The sequence below is a fragment of the Chiloscyllium punctatum genome, chromosome 1, assembly GCF_047496795.1.
Source record: "Chiloscyllium punctatum isolate Juve2018m chromosome 1, sChiPun1.3, whole genome shotgun sequence".
Lineage (NCBI taxonomy): Eukaryota > Metazoa > Chordata > Chondrichthyes > Orectolobiformes > Hemiscylliidae > Chiloscyllium > Chiloscyllium punctatum.
In genome coordinates, this window is record NC_092739.1 from 44,791,365 (window position 1) to 44,806,513 (window position 15,149).

Sequence of the window (15,149 nt, forward strand, 5' to 3'; positions counted from 1 at the left end):
TGGAAAGTCGCTTTTTAAACTTTGTTGAAAAGACAGGAATGAGGTGAGGGGGCACATCATTTGGAGACTGCCCTGTATTCATCAGAGGCACACTACAACCTCAAGATTTTCTCTTTCGCACCCTTCCCCACATTCCTTACACCAAGGGGCTGAAGTCCCATACTCTCTTGCTTAAGTAACTAATAATGTTTTATTGGTGTGGGATTTTAAAAAGTCAATCAGTTTGTGATTGACCATTGTAACAGAGGTTGCCTGGGGAGAGGATGGCGACTGCGGGACAGATGTCCCTTTGGAAAATTCAGCCCTGTGGAACAAAGGTGAAGGTAATTGTTGTAGTCATGGATGATGCCAATCAGACCTAGATTTTGTTAAGTCCCATGAACTAACGTTATAAAATGCTCCATGTCATCATTAAGTTAATATTCTATTTCAGTGTTAAACTACTGCTGTTCGTATTTAATGAAATGGTGCTAATGACTGGAAGTTAAAATAAATGACTGAATAAAACAAATAATTTGGTACAGCAAGTTTTTTTTATTCTGGCAATACCATCAAAAAACAAAATACTGGTATGGCTCACAATTGAAAAAGTAACTGTGTTGACTGCTGTTAAAATCACATTCTTAACTAATGCTGATAAACACTTCTCCCTTCAACAAATTGATAAAATGTGACATAAACAAATCTTGAGTGCTTCAATTTCCTGTGAAAGTGTTGTTACTCCACATTAACTCATATATCAGAGTTGCAATAAAATGTAGATAAACTTAGCATACGCATCATGTGTATGGCACTTCAAAACTTGCCTTTTCTATTGGATTCTCGGAACAGAAAGGAGTAGTACAAAGTGAGTTGTAGCAAGGTAATTTGGCATACAGGTACGCTGGAAAAGAACCTTTTTCTCACATAAGTTATTTTGTTGTCTTGTTTCCTTCTGCTTCGCACTCCCCAGAGCCAGTGCAGCAAGAGGTCTTAATCCCTGCTCAGTAAAGGGTACAAGAGGACTTTACTCAGGAGTAATGGAGTGCCTGGTTGGTTCTTTGCTATAGTATAGATGTGGATAAAATCAGGAACTTGGCATATGAATGAATCACCCATATATGTGCACTAGGGCCACCAAAATTATTGACCTTTTATTCTTAACAAAGAAAACAAAAGCAGCACAAGCAAATATGATAGCAGTGCACATTTGGCATGCAGCCGATAGTGACCAGGTAGCTACAGTGCTTTATAGTGAGCTAAAGCAGCCTGTTCCAATAATTCAGTACAACCATGAACTATTCTTTGATGGCAGAATAAAGTGGTACCCAAGGTGATCAGACTGTCCTCAAAAAAGTTAAGCACTTATAATTCCTGCATCGGTAACGGATGCAGCAAAAACTGAATTACACAACAGCAGCAGCCAGTGGATTAACATCAAAGACCATACCTGCTTCAATGTGATACAGTCAGTTATACAAAACAAAGTCCACGAATGGCCAGCAAAGAAATGCAAAATTGGCTGGAATATATATCATTAAACAGTCACACACAGTTTAGTATTACATATTAAAATGTGCCAAAAATTGCATCTTGTAAAAATAGATCTGAAGTTCAACTTCTTAACACCAAAACGCAATGTTGGAAATATACAAAAACACGTTTGAAGTAAAATGGGAAAAAAATATAAAAGATTCAAACAAATATTATAAAAATGGACAAAGATCAAGATAACACAAATCCTCATGTCTTCAGAATCAACCCTTAGAGAGAGCAAGGCCTTACCTTTATTGCTGCTTTTGAAAGGACAAACAAGCCAAACTTGATCTTTTTGGTTCTGCTTTTGCCACATTCAAATAAACAACAATTCTATCCTATTTCATTCAAAGCAGGAAATAACACAGCAACTTTCACTGAAATCACAAACTGACAGCATTTCCGGTTACATTCAAAAGACAGTGAAATACATGCCTTTTGGAATATATTAACTGTGAAAAATATTAGATGTAGAGAAAATGAACACCAATAAAAGTCAAGCCATAACATATTTAACAATAAATTTTTAAAAAAATGTTCCATCAAACAACATTCAACTACAGCAAAGTAGTTGTTGGCACAATACTTTCTTTATTGGCACCAAGTGATTGATTTCCTGCAAAGGCATAGTACAAGCAGTAAGACACTGTCACCACACTTGTGTCCAGTATGTAGTAGGAGAAAGTGAGGACTGCAGATGCTGGAGACCAGAGTTGAAAAATGTGGTGCTGGAAAAACACAGCAGGCCAGGCAGCATCCGAGGAGCAGGAGCATCGACGTTTCGGGCATAAGGCCCTCTTCAGGAATTCCTGAAGAAGGGCTTATGCCCAAAACATCGATTCCCCTGCTCCTCAGATGCTGCCTGGCCTGCTGTGTTTTTCCAGCTCCAGTATATAGTAGACTAGGGATGGTGACATTATTTTTGTTAGCTTCTTTAGTCACTTTTCAGTTTTTGGAGAAGCCAAGATATTGATTATAATATCTGTAACATAAGTGTATAATCGATAGAACTGATTGGAGATTTAGAAAGCACCTACGCTCAGATTTCTGGAGACTTTGGGGTCAATTGAAAATAGCAACAGGACGCAGATCTGGAATTTCTGCCCAGTTGCAGCATATCCTCATTTATTTGGCATGGGGAGGGGAATGCTTCACTGTCATGGTGACAGTGGTAGGGGGTACTGGGGAGGAACTGCATGGATTGACACATCAGAGGTTAGAAGGATGAGTATCTTTGGTATGGGTTTATGTATACAAATGTTTGTTTTTTTAAGAGAATGAGGAGAGTTATATATATTGCATGGCTTTTATGAATGCATTTTTTATACAGTGAACTGTATAATAAATAATGAAAGTTTTACTTTATTTAATCCAAAAGTGACTCCCAAAGTCTCCCATTGGTGTATAGTGAGTGAATTGGCATAGAACATGTAAGGGCAAAGGCCATTGTATGAGTTAATTTTAAGTTGGCAAAGAGGCCACAAGTGCTCGAAGGTGGGTGGGTGGGGTCATGAGGAGGCAGGAGTTGGCAATAATTTCACACATGAGCCATAAGGGACTATGAGTTGGAATGAATTAGAAATAAATTGTCACAAGTGGCATGCATAGGCATAGTAAATGAGTATGGAGGTGTGTGAGGGATAATTGTTGAGAAAACAACTATCATCAAGTCACCGAGAATTGAAGCAGGCCACCGTACTGACTTTGACTGTTGGGAAAGAGTCTGGATGGGTTACTCTGCGGAGGGTCAGTGTGGACTTGTTGGGCCAAATGGCCTGTTTCCACATTGTAGGGACTCTATGATTCTTGCAGCCCCATAACCTCTGATCTGTTTCTGGGGAGGTCTCATCCATCAGAGGTACTTTTTAATCTTGAAGCATGTGCAGCAAACTGGGAGTTCCACCAGGTCTGCACAGCTGCATTGGTTTTAGAAGTAACAGTCTGTTCACTTTCAATAGGTGGACAATCCAAAGAAGCAACAGGAGAGGAAGCAGAGCATGAGATGATGCCAATTTACTGTTCAGTGGTTTGTCCATTGTTTGATTACCCTGTATATCTCTGGTGACAGCACCATGCACTGGGAAAGGTGGGAGAAACCAAAATTGAAATCAAATGTAAGGAGATGAGGCATTTGGACTTAATGGTTTAGAAAGAAACAGAATAAAAAGGGTGTTATTGAAGTATGAAAGACTAAATAATACAGATAATGTGAACCTATAATTCAAATCAATGAATTAGGACTACAGATAAAAATAAGGTTGAGGGTGAACTTAAATTAGCTGTTAAGAAGTACTGCTTCACTCAAACTGCTCACCTCACAGTGCATTGGAAGGGAAAATATCTGGGAGATTCAGAATACTGCTGGATGTTGTGGTCGGATAGTTAAGAGATAACGATTTCTTGGTTGGATTGGATGTTTCTCAAAAATGGTCATGTGTTTGCCTCTTTTAACTATTTATACTTGAATATATTGTTTATTACTGACTGTTTGGGAACGGGTCTTGCGGCACAGTGATGGTGTCCTCACCTCTGAACCAGTACAACTCCCACCTCCTGCAGAGATGTGTCAGACTGTGTTTCTAATTGATTGCTCCATCACTTTGCATTATCAAAATAGAGTCATATGGCAAGGAAACAGCCCCTTCGTTCCAACTCCTCCATGCCGACCTGACATCTAAATCTGATCAGCAGCGGGCCCAAATCTCTCTAAATCCTTCCGACTCATATATCCATCCAGATGCCTTTTAAATGCTGTAATTGTAAATATGTTCCTTTTTTGCAATACAGGCCAATGCTAGGTATTCATTTCAACTATATAATTTAGAATTGTTGATGCATGACCACAAAGGACTCTCAGTCCACGTAATCCATCCCAAATATTAGTAAAAAACTAAATGTGGGCCAGAGAGCTGATTCTGCACACAGTGTAACTTTTGGGAACAAATCTCTTTCCCAGGAGTTTGCTACGTCATTAACACAACAGGGGTAATTTTTAAAAAATTCCTCTTTGGCTATCAAAAGGCACATTAACAGCAGAGCTCTGTGAGGAGACGGCTACAAAGGCTCTGCCTCCCTTGGACCATTCAGGTCGCCTGGCCTTAATTAGGCAGCAGGCCAAGAATGTGGGAGCAAATCTGAGTAAATGCTGGAATTCAACATCTCTGTTGAAATCAGGGACATTTGGCAATGATTCTAGAGATGCCAAGATTTTTTGAGCCACCAGCATCACTTTCAGAATGTCCCAGTCATCGCCACATGTCCTCTGATCAGCAAGTCTCTGAGAGCTGGCCATTGCACCAAGTGCTTCTGAGCATAGTAGCAAATAAAAAAATGAGGCGGGTGGTTAGAAATGCCCCTTTTCTGCCACTTGATACTAGTTACACTGGCCTTGTGACTGTAGCAGACACAGATTATTTTAGATTGTGATGAAGTCCTAACAAAATACTGAAGCGAACTAATGAGAGTTGAGGCCTGCTGTCACGGTCCTGACTCTCTCTTCTATTCTGTACCTAGAAAGTGCTTTCTGCCCTGTGCCTTGGGAATTAAAGAGGCTAATATATTGCAGGCCTTTCTATCTAAAGGAACAGAGGAAGAGAGTACAGTCATACATCAGCGAGTGAAAGCTCTTTTTTTCGATTAGATTCTCTACAGTGTGGAAACAGGCCCTTCACCCAACCAGTCCACACTGGACCTCTGAAGAGTAACCCACCCTGAATGCACCTAACAAAGTGGGCAATTTAACATGGCCTGCACATCTTTGGACTGTGGAAGGAAACCGGAGGAAACCCACGCAGACACGGGGAGAATGTGCAAGCTCCACACAGACAGTCGCCTGAGGCTGGAATCGAACCTGGACTCTGGGGCTGTGAGGCAGCAGTGCTAACCACTGTGCCACCGTCTTTTTAGACCATAGCTTAGGAGGGAAATACTGGCATTGGAGAGGTGCAGCATAGATTTACTAGAATGATATTTGGGCTGTAAGGGTTAAGCCACAAGAAGAGATTTGGAAAAAATAAGTCTGTATTTGTTACAATTTAGAGGGTGATTTGATTGAAATTTCAGAAGGTTAAGGGAAAACAGATGGGGTAAATCAAGAGAAACTTTCCGCTAGTTGGGAATTTCTGAGAGGACCGGGGACACCGTCAAAACATTAGGGTTGGACCACTTGTTCACACGCATAGTGTCAGAGGTCAGGAATTCCTCAGCAATGGGCAACTGATTGTTATAAAAATAATTAACTTTAAATTTTCGATCAATAAAGTTTTGTTATCAGAATAAATTATGGATATGGGACAAATGCAGCTACATGAATTTAGGTCACAGATTATAAGAGAGGAAACGCCCAAGTTGCAAAATGGTTACCTGGTCTCCATGCTTACCTTTTATATTCTGCCAATCAGCAGAAAGGAATAGGGAGTGTGTTGGCTGTGATTTCTCTTTATCCTGTGCAGGAGTTTAGGGGAGTGTTCTGAATTTGGATCTGGCCTATTACTGCTAACCCAAAGGTACTTTTGTACTACACCTTTGCTTAGGATGTACACTTAACCATAGTTTCATCCAACTTAACCATTAGAACAGTAATAAAAATTTAACTATTCAATAGGAAAATAGTATCTTAAACTGACAAAAGTGAGCTACCTTTAGTTCAGAATCAACAAAGTTGATACTTCAAGCTAAAAAATGTCGCAAATCAAATGGCACAGAGTGACATTAATAATGACACTTGTTAGAGAATAAAGCAACATCTTCAGAGTAAAAATAGACTGAGAAAAAAAAAGGAAAGAATGGTTTTACTGTTTTAACAGTTGATGGGCCAAATGGCCTCTTCCTATGCTGTATTTTGCTATGACTCTGTGAAATCAGGCAATGGAAGATCTCTCAAATCATATATGATCATCAAACTGCAAAATGCTTGTTAGAAATCAAAGAAGTGAAAAACACAACAGTACAATAGAAGACAGATTCCTCCAAATTCTATGAGGTAATAAGCTATGTGTGACCCTTTCTCTTCATTAAAAGGTTTAAATTTTTATGATTCTGCCTTGCTGGAGTAAATAGTGTAATACCTGTTGGCACATCAAAGGAGAATGACATGCATTATTGTGCTTAGCCAAGATCTAGAAGCCAGTGATTCTCATTGAATCTTTAATTTTGCTGTTGCATCAAATGTTTTCACAACTGGGGGTCGGGTAATATTCCACAAGATCATAAGGAAACAATATGGACAGCACTACTGAAAGGAAACTGTGCCAAGTACTGTTGTGTAAGTGTTTCAATAAAATTCACACCATTCTGTAGTGAGTACAGAGGTAACAAAACAACTCTATGCAGTAGAATTTAAAGTTTAACAAATCCAAAACAAAATAATATTTGCACTAGAAGTATTTCAAACCATTATTTTCTGAACTAAATAGCTTGAATTGTAACCAGTAAAACCTGAAAAATATACTAATGTTAATGAACTGCAGTTCAACTGTGCATTTGTGCCTTTGAACACGACAACAACAAAGTATATATAAATATATATATTTAAAACAAGGAAGCTTGCATAAAATATTCCCTTCATTTGACACTTACAAAATGCTGGTTTGATGAACCACTGTAATTACTGTGCATCTTACAAAAAAATTGTTTTAGGAACATGCGGAATGGTTAAAGTTAGAAAATAAAATGTAACTGACATTTCATACATAAAAGATACACAACTTATGCTCAGCGCATATCAAATAATAATCCATGCTCAACTAAAGCAGCATTGTGATTTTGGCAAATATATAGGGTGTTGGTCTTAGCATTAAAAAATGTACAGTTGCCTCAATTTTGCCTATGTCACATTAAAGCAAAGTACAATGAAGTAGGCTGCAAGGTCTCTATCCTTTCATTGGAATAGACATTGAAATGACTCAATTTATCCATTATTCAACTATCTTTAAAAGTGGAGGAATTAGGGTCAAAACAAAACATTCCTTTTTCGTAAGGATAGGTGAGGAACAAATGCCGATTAGAGCAATACACTGATGATATTCAATCGAGAGTCATCCACCCAACTCTGAGTTAGATGATTGATCAAGTGATGCATTGTATTTTACAGTGCCAGTGTTGTGCAACATTTGACTCTGAAAGAAGCATCTTGCGAATAGAACTAATAAAATAAATCACCAGTTGTAGTGATTGAAATGCAGTAATTTGTAGTGTCTAAACAGGACATTCAAGTCAAATTATGTCCGCAATTGTGCCATCTAAACATAACTCACAAACCTGGAGTTTTTGGCCAGAACCACAGCTATAGTTATCCTCTGTTGTTGTACTTAGGAAATCATAGCTGAAATATTATATTACTGATTTAACTTACATACTATTTTTCATGTTATAATCCATTAATGATTGACACTGCAGATTCAATCTATAAACAAATTATCGAAAAAATACTTTAACTTGTAGATGGCATAATTTCAGGTTAATGCTTCGAAAAGCTCTGTTGAATTATGGGGGAATAATTAAAACAAGTAATGAATATGAGTTTGGAAAAGAGCTCATTCAATTCAAATATGCAGATATGTTAGATTACTAAGAAAGTTTTGTTTTGTTTTTCAGATAGTTGGTATTAACAATGATGACATGTAATGATGTAATCTTTTACCAAGCCTAAAATTAAGCAAGGGGGAAAGTAATAATATATAGCTGATGCTTTCTTTGCCAATAATGATTGTCTTAATAACTAATTCTTCTGCATTATACAGTACGAATTTTGCTCCATGATGTTTCCATACAAATGGTAATGCACACTGACTACATTCCAGTGCACTATGTTTAAACAGGTTATAATTAATCAGTTTAATACCTATGTAAATATAACACACAAGGAAATTAAATACACAATTTGGCATCTACATTCTCATAAGATGTAGATGCAAAGAGAAATAAAAAGAGCTGTTTTGTCTGACTACCACATTAGAATTTACAGACTCCTGAAAAAACCCAGATTGTCTTATAACTATCCAGCCCAGTGATAACAAACTGAGATGCTGTTTATGTCAGAACAATTGAAAGGATATTCCAAACACAATGAGCTGGCGGATGTCAAGCCTTTATCAGTCAATGTGGCTGTTCTTAAAAGAAACCAAAACAGCAAGGTGCCTTAAAAAATAAAACTGCTGCATTTGCACAGTCAGTGCACGGGGGACTCAGTAAGATAAACTGCAGAAAACAAAAAGTTACATTACAGCAACTGACTGAAAAAGACAGTAAACTATAGAACACACTACAATAATTAATCGATTACCATTAAATGCCTCAAATGGAAACTATTTATATGTTTTTATATATAACACTGGGCACTTATATTTACATTATGGAAGATGAATGTATAAAGTAGTGAATCCACAGCGAGTAATTCAGGCACAAAAGGTTTTTGTGCGTTGATGCAACAAATGAAAGCTTCTGGATCATATGCTTCAGAGATCTTTTCAATAGAAATCCAAGTATCCTTGCTTTTGCTCAATAGAATCTTCCTAGTTGTCATGCAAAATACCTTCAGCATCTCTCCACCGTTTGTAACAGCAACATTGTCTTTTAGAAGATGCCTCATCATAGGATGTGAATCATTCCATTCAAACTCAACTCCAAATCTCCAATGGAGCTGGTTTCGATTTCCCATTTTGGGTGAATGTTGTTTGGGTGCCATTGCCCAGTCTCTGTCAAAGGCTGTTTCCTTTTCACTTCATTCAGGGTTAACATCTCATCACACCTTGGAGAAGAGATTCTCATTCATGTGTGCAATCCTCAAAACCACAATGTTCTTCCAAATCCTCTGAATGAAATATGTTCCACATTGTAGCCCTTTAAAGAAACCAGTCAGTGCTCACTGGCTACGTATTCACCAAAGCTGAACCCTAGAGCACCGAGCTGTTAACTCCATCACTTTGCCATCCTCTGGAGTTGACAGGCAGAAAACAAAAATATACTTATGTTGCCATGGTTACTTGACCCACAAGACAGGATGTTGAACAACTGCATTTTTTTTTTGCAATTTCACAACCCCTTTTCCTCTGAATTTCTTTCATTTCTTTCTAGCAATGAGCCAGGGGTTTCCTCCCTTGAGATGAGGAAAGAAAAAGAAAGTTCAGAGGGTCTCGCTGTACACAATGTTTGTGTTAGAAATGATAAAGTGGTCACACATTGAGCATTGGTGAAAAGACTTCATGCACTTCTCTTTTGAACTGACACGAGAGCAGAAAATCAGTGATGGAACTTCAGATGGTGTTTGTAAGCAAAATTCAGTTATCTGCAATGTCAGCAGCTAGGGACATTCCACGTATTGATCTGTTTTAGTCTATTTGCTCACAATTACATGACAAAACTTCATCCAGATATGCATCAATGACTCAGGTCCATGCAAAATACACAAACTGAGACAGAGCTCACGCAAACAACATTCCAACATTGTTTCATTTAACACTATGAGTCTCTGATAGAACTGTTCTATCAGTTAATGTATAATATGTATGCAACTTCTTACTACAAAGAAGTAGAAGCAGCTATGTGTGAACATGTTCTTGATTTTTTTTTAAACAGTTACAACTATATAAATACAAAATATGGAGCATCATATACAAACTTCATGCTTTCGGGTTAGACATATCACTGCAAAAAAACACAAAGACACACAAGAATTAAGTAAAACACATGCTAAAAGTTCAGTGATAACACATGATCAACTCCTGTTGACCAACATATACTTAGAGGACAATAAATGAAAAGGTTCCAAGTAAATATTAGCAGGAAGATCGCAGTAATGTCACTTGTTTCCCAACTATTGAAGTAACAGGTTAACAGGTGGATGCTAAACAAACATGGCTATCACTTCAGGTGATCAAATCTGGCAGCAATGGAGCTGCTTGTAATTGAAATATCTGGCATTTAGAGATAGATTAACTGATAAATAACCCTATTGCCTCCACTTTAAAATTCTCATCCTCTAGTTCATGTCCCTCAATGGCCTTGCCTATCCTTACCTTTGCTTTTTCTCCAGCCCTGCAATTCCTTAGCTACTCAGCATTGCTCCGATTCTGACCTCTCCTCCATCTCTCCCATTCCTTTCACCTCCACCACAGGCAGCTCCACCTCCAGCTGTTGTGGTCCTAAGACCGGGTGCTCTTTTCCGAAAACCCTCCAGCTCTGCCTTCTTTGAGGCATTCCTCAAACCTTTATAAAGGTTTAGTCACATCTCACAATGTTTTTTTTTTAATTAGCCGCCTGCAAAATGCTTTGTGATGCTTCATTACTTCAAAGATGCTATTTAAATTCTGTTTGCTTCTTGTTGCTCTTGCAGTTCAGTAGGGTGACACAAGTGGAATAGTTTTCCACATATGTGTCTTCACTACAAAAACTGCATATTGTTTATTGATGAACTTTGCAAAGTAAATCAACAATCGGTGGTAAATTTATGCTTAATCTTGGGCGAGGATGCAATTTCACTCTCTCACTGAGAAAGAAAAGAACTTGTGTGTCCTAAGAAGTTGGCGATTGATTAGGTCATTCGTAACATTTCCTGGTACACTCCACACCTTCTGATGTCATTTAACCAGACACTGGCAGAGGGTGCACTATGTGGATTGTTGGGGATGTTATGTCCAATTGGGGAGTCACTGATGACACTGAACTATCATGCATAAAAACAAAAAAACTTAGCAACTGAAACAACACTAAGTAGCTTATAATTTCTTGACTTATCCCTGTATCCTTTGCTGAAAAGGGGAGTCACATTAGCACAACTTTCAATTTAAGACAAATTTGTAAATTAATCAGCCTTACTGACATAGCACACTTCAACCCTCTAACTGCGTAAATTTCACAAAAGGAAGCAATTGCATTTTAGTTTCTTGGCCATTTCTAGACGAGGAGGTTAGAGCGCACGGGTCATCCTTTTCATCAGCCCACATATTGGGAGGGTCCTGGGTAGTACTGTAGAACAGAGAGATTCTGGGGTTCAGGCACATAATTCTTTGAAATTTGCCTCTCAGGTGGTTAAGAAGGTGTTTAGTATTCTTGCCTTCATTGCTCAGACCTTTGAGTATAGGAGGTGGGACGTCATGTTGAGGTTGGACAGGATGTTAGTGAGGCCTCCTCTGGAGTACGGTGTGCAGTTCTGATTGCCCTGCTCTAGGAAGGATATTATTAAACAGGAGAGGATTCAGAAAAGATTTACTAGGATGCTGCCAGGACTGGAGGGTTTGCATTATAAAATTAAGCTGGGACCTTTTTTAACTGGAGCATAGGAAGTTGAGGAGTGACCCGATAGAGGTTTATAAAATGATGAAGAGCACAGTTAAGGTGAATAGCAAGAATATTTTCCCTAGGGTGGGTAAGTTCAAAACCAGGGAGCATATTTTTAAAGGTGAGAGGAGAAAGTTTTAAAAAGGACACGAGGGACAACTTTATTACACAGAGAGTGGCTAATGTGCGGAATGAACTGCCTGAGTAAGTGGGGGTAGATGCAGGTACAGTTACAATATTTGAAAGATACTTGGTTAAGTACATGAGTAGGAAGGGAGAGATATGGGCTAAATGGAGACAAGTGGGACTAGTTTAGTTTGGGAACATGTTTGGCGTTGACTATTTGGTTCGAAGAGTCATACAGCATGGAAGCAGACCCTATGTCTCTTTGACTTATAATGGGCTCTTTAACCACGTTGTTAGCAGCCTGATCTGCATGGGAAAGAAGATGGCCACATACTCACATAGTGGTTCAAAAGGTCAAATCACCAACTACCTGACCAACAGTATTGATGGGACAGTAAGTCTACTGATCCCACCTCGAGGGTGTTACCTCGAGCGAATTTATCTCCCAAATCCAACTTAGTATTTACAATGTTCACCCCAATAGCGAACAGTGGATATAAGTTAAAAGGACATTGCAAGAATATGTTTGTGATGCATTATGGTGAATATATCACAAATTAACTTTATTCTGAAGACCTTAATTCCCTTCAAATATATTTTTGAAAAAATCATGCACTTCATACCTTCTGCCAACATCCTGGCATCGGCAATCCATCTGGGCCCTATTTTAATCAAAGATAGAGACTTTGACTACTATGTGGAAAGACAGAAAGAAGCAACAGCAAATAAACCTGCCAAACATTCTATTCAATTGATGTATATCCTGTAATTGCCAGTTAAAAACAATATTATTAACTGCATGATCATTAAAAAAGATTTAGTATCTAAATGCAATTGTACTAATCATGATAACACATTATTCAACAGTTTCCATATTACAGTGTTAATAAAACTGAAACGCAGATTCAGTGATAAACTACATCTATGGCTGTTTCTGTTACTAACTGGCCAAGGAGCAGTAGTTTTAACTTCACTCTTTTGATAAAGGTAATGAGTACTCATCCAAATGCAATGTCAAGCCAGCTTTTCGCAAATACACACAGTTGCATGGAAATAATGTTGTTAATTGACTTACTGTTGGCAATTTTCTATATTGGTTGAGAGGTTTTGGCTACTTTTCCAGTTTCTTTTGAACTTGCACATCTATTTCTTTTGTGAGCAGGAGTTTACCCTTTCTCAATAATCTCTCCGCTGGAATGTACAGCTGTATACTGGTTTAGCCACCTTTGGCACCTCTTGGATTCTCATAGAGACTCAGAATAGTTACAACACAGGAGGCCATTTGGTCTGCCATGTCTGTGCTGACTCTCTGCTAGAGTAATTCACCTTGCTCCACTCCTGCCTTCTCTCCATAGTCATGCAAATGTTTCCTTTTCACGTAATGAGGTGAAATTTTGTTGCTGTAGCAAATGTCCCAACACTGGAACCAGAAGTGTTTGGGAGCTCCGCTTGGAAGCTGCTGCCAATCTCCCTTCCAGGGACAGCCACTACCAGAGCTCAGAACATCATCTCAACTTCTCTTCCCAGTCAAGAAAAGTTTCTCATGAAAGAAGAGCCTGTGTCACTTATCCCAAACAGGAAGGCTCTGTTGCTGGCTTTATACCAGATTTAATCAGGAATCTGAAAGTAATTGTCTCTCATATGCCACTGACTTAACGTTAAAGCTTCATTTTGGAGGAGGAAGTGACTGACCTCAGAGGATGCATTGACAAGATTTTCAAATGCATTGTCCACCAGCTCAGAGTCTTTTAACTTGGTGGATACTCTAGATAGATTAGACTCATGAGCACAACCCAGTGAGCACATCACAGAGGAATATCCTCAGTTGGTGCAGGAAGAAACAATCAAGGCTTCTGACACTCAAGAGGACTTTTGGAGACTGGTCACCTGCTCAGCCCCAGGCAGAAGAGGAGTCTCTCTCCTCAGTCATGAGGCATGGTCAACCTGCAGAGACAGGGAATATCCGCCAGGAATGCCAGAGGTATTTGCTGGGTGAAATGAAAAATGGAAGAGTCCTTCAATGATCTCACTACTATGATAGCCAGTGTCTGACTCCATAGAAAGTGGAGCAGCCACTTTGGAGATCCAGGTTTAGTAGAACACTCAATGGCTGCCAGATACACACACAGACTGCACTCAATCACTTTGGCCATAGGTGCTCAGGATCAATGGCAAGGTCAGGGTTGGGGGTGGGGGGTGGGAATGGAGATCTTGACTCCAGGTACTCCTTTCTCTCAAGGAGAAAGCATGGTGCCTCGGATCCCAATGCCTGCAGCTGTTCAGGTCCAGGAGGCTCAGCCTGTATCTGGGCCAGGGACTCTCAATGGGCCAAAGACTCTCAACAGGCCAGGGCCATTTCGGCCATAGGCAACAAGGAACGACTGCTGAAGACTTCCAATTTCACTGGGTCAACCACAGAGCAGGCTCCCTCCATCCCAGCAGCAAATGCTGACCCTGAACCTAGAGATAGGGGGAGGTAGAAGAAGAAAACCACCCGAGGGCACATTGGTGCCATGAGTGCTACATTACGGTAAATAAACGGTCACTTGGCCAATATGTTTTCACTTGCACTGTTACAACATCTGCTCAATTATTACTTTCAGGATAGGACCTTGTTAAGTCAGGTCTATGTGAAAGATGAGGAGATAATTTAAACAGCCCAAAGATGTAAGGCTCTCCAATTTGTTTCTTTAAAATAATCTTTTAGGGGGTGTGGGTGTGGCTGATTGGACCAGCATTTATTATCTATTCCAGTTGTCTTTGAGAAAGTGGAGGTGAACCTTCTCCATTCACGGTAGTCCATGTGCTGTAGACCCACAATATTATAAGGGAGGGAGTTCCAGGATTTTGACCCAGTGACAGTAAAGGAGCGACGATATATTTCCACATCAGAATGACGAGCGGCTTGGAGGTGATGGCGTTCCCATTTCACTGTTACCTTTATCCTTCTAGATGGAAATGGTCATGGGTTTGGAAGGTGTTGTCAGAGTAGCCTTTGGGAATTTCTGCAGTGCACCTTGTGGGTAGTTTATACTGCTCTTACTGAGCATCAATAGTGCAGTAATTAAATGTTTGTGGATGTGGTGCCAATCAAGTGGGCTGCTTTGTCTTGGATGATGTCAAGTTAACTGAGTGTTGTTGGAGCTGTACTCGTCAAGGCAAGTGGGGAATATTCCTACACACTCCTAACTTGTACCTTGTAGATGGTGGACAGGCTTTGGGTAGTCAGAAGA

General features: G+C 39.3%; 1 protein-coding gene across 1 annotated transcript in view; it reads right to left on the reverse strand.

Moving 5' to 3' along the window:
• Positions 1-514: 514 nt before the first annotated feature.
• Positions 515-15,149, reverse strand: part of LOC140459775 (uncharacterized) — a 243,750-nt gene continuing 229,115 nt past the window's right edge. Inside the window, exons 34-35 of the mRNA XM_072554326.1 lie at positions 12,540-12,578; positions 515-9,610 (exon numbers count right to left, since the gene is read on the reverse strand). Of these exons, the coding sequence (XP_072410427.1) occupies positions 9,575-9,610; positions 12,540-12,578 (75 nt within the window). The 3' untranslated portion in view covers positions 515-9,574. The remainder of the gene's footprint in view (positions 9,611-12,539; positions 12,579-15,149) is intronic.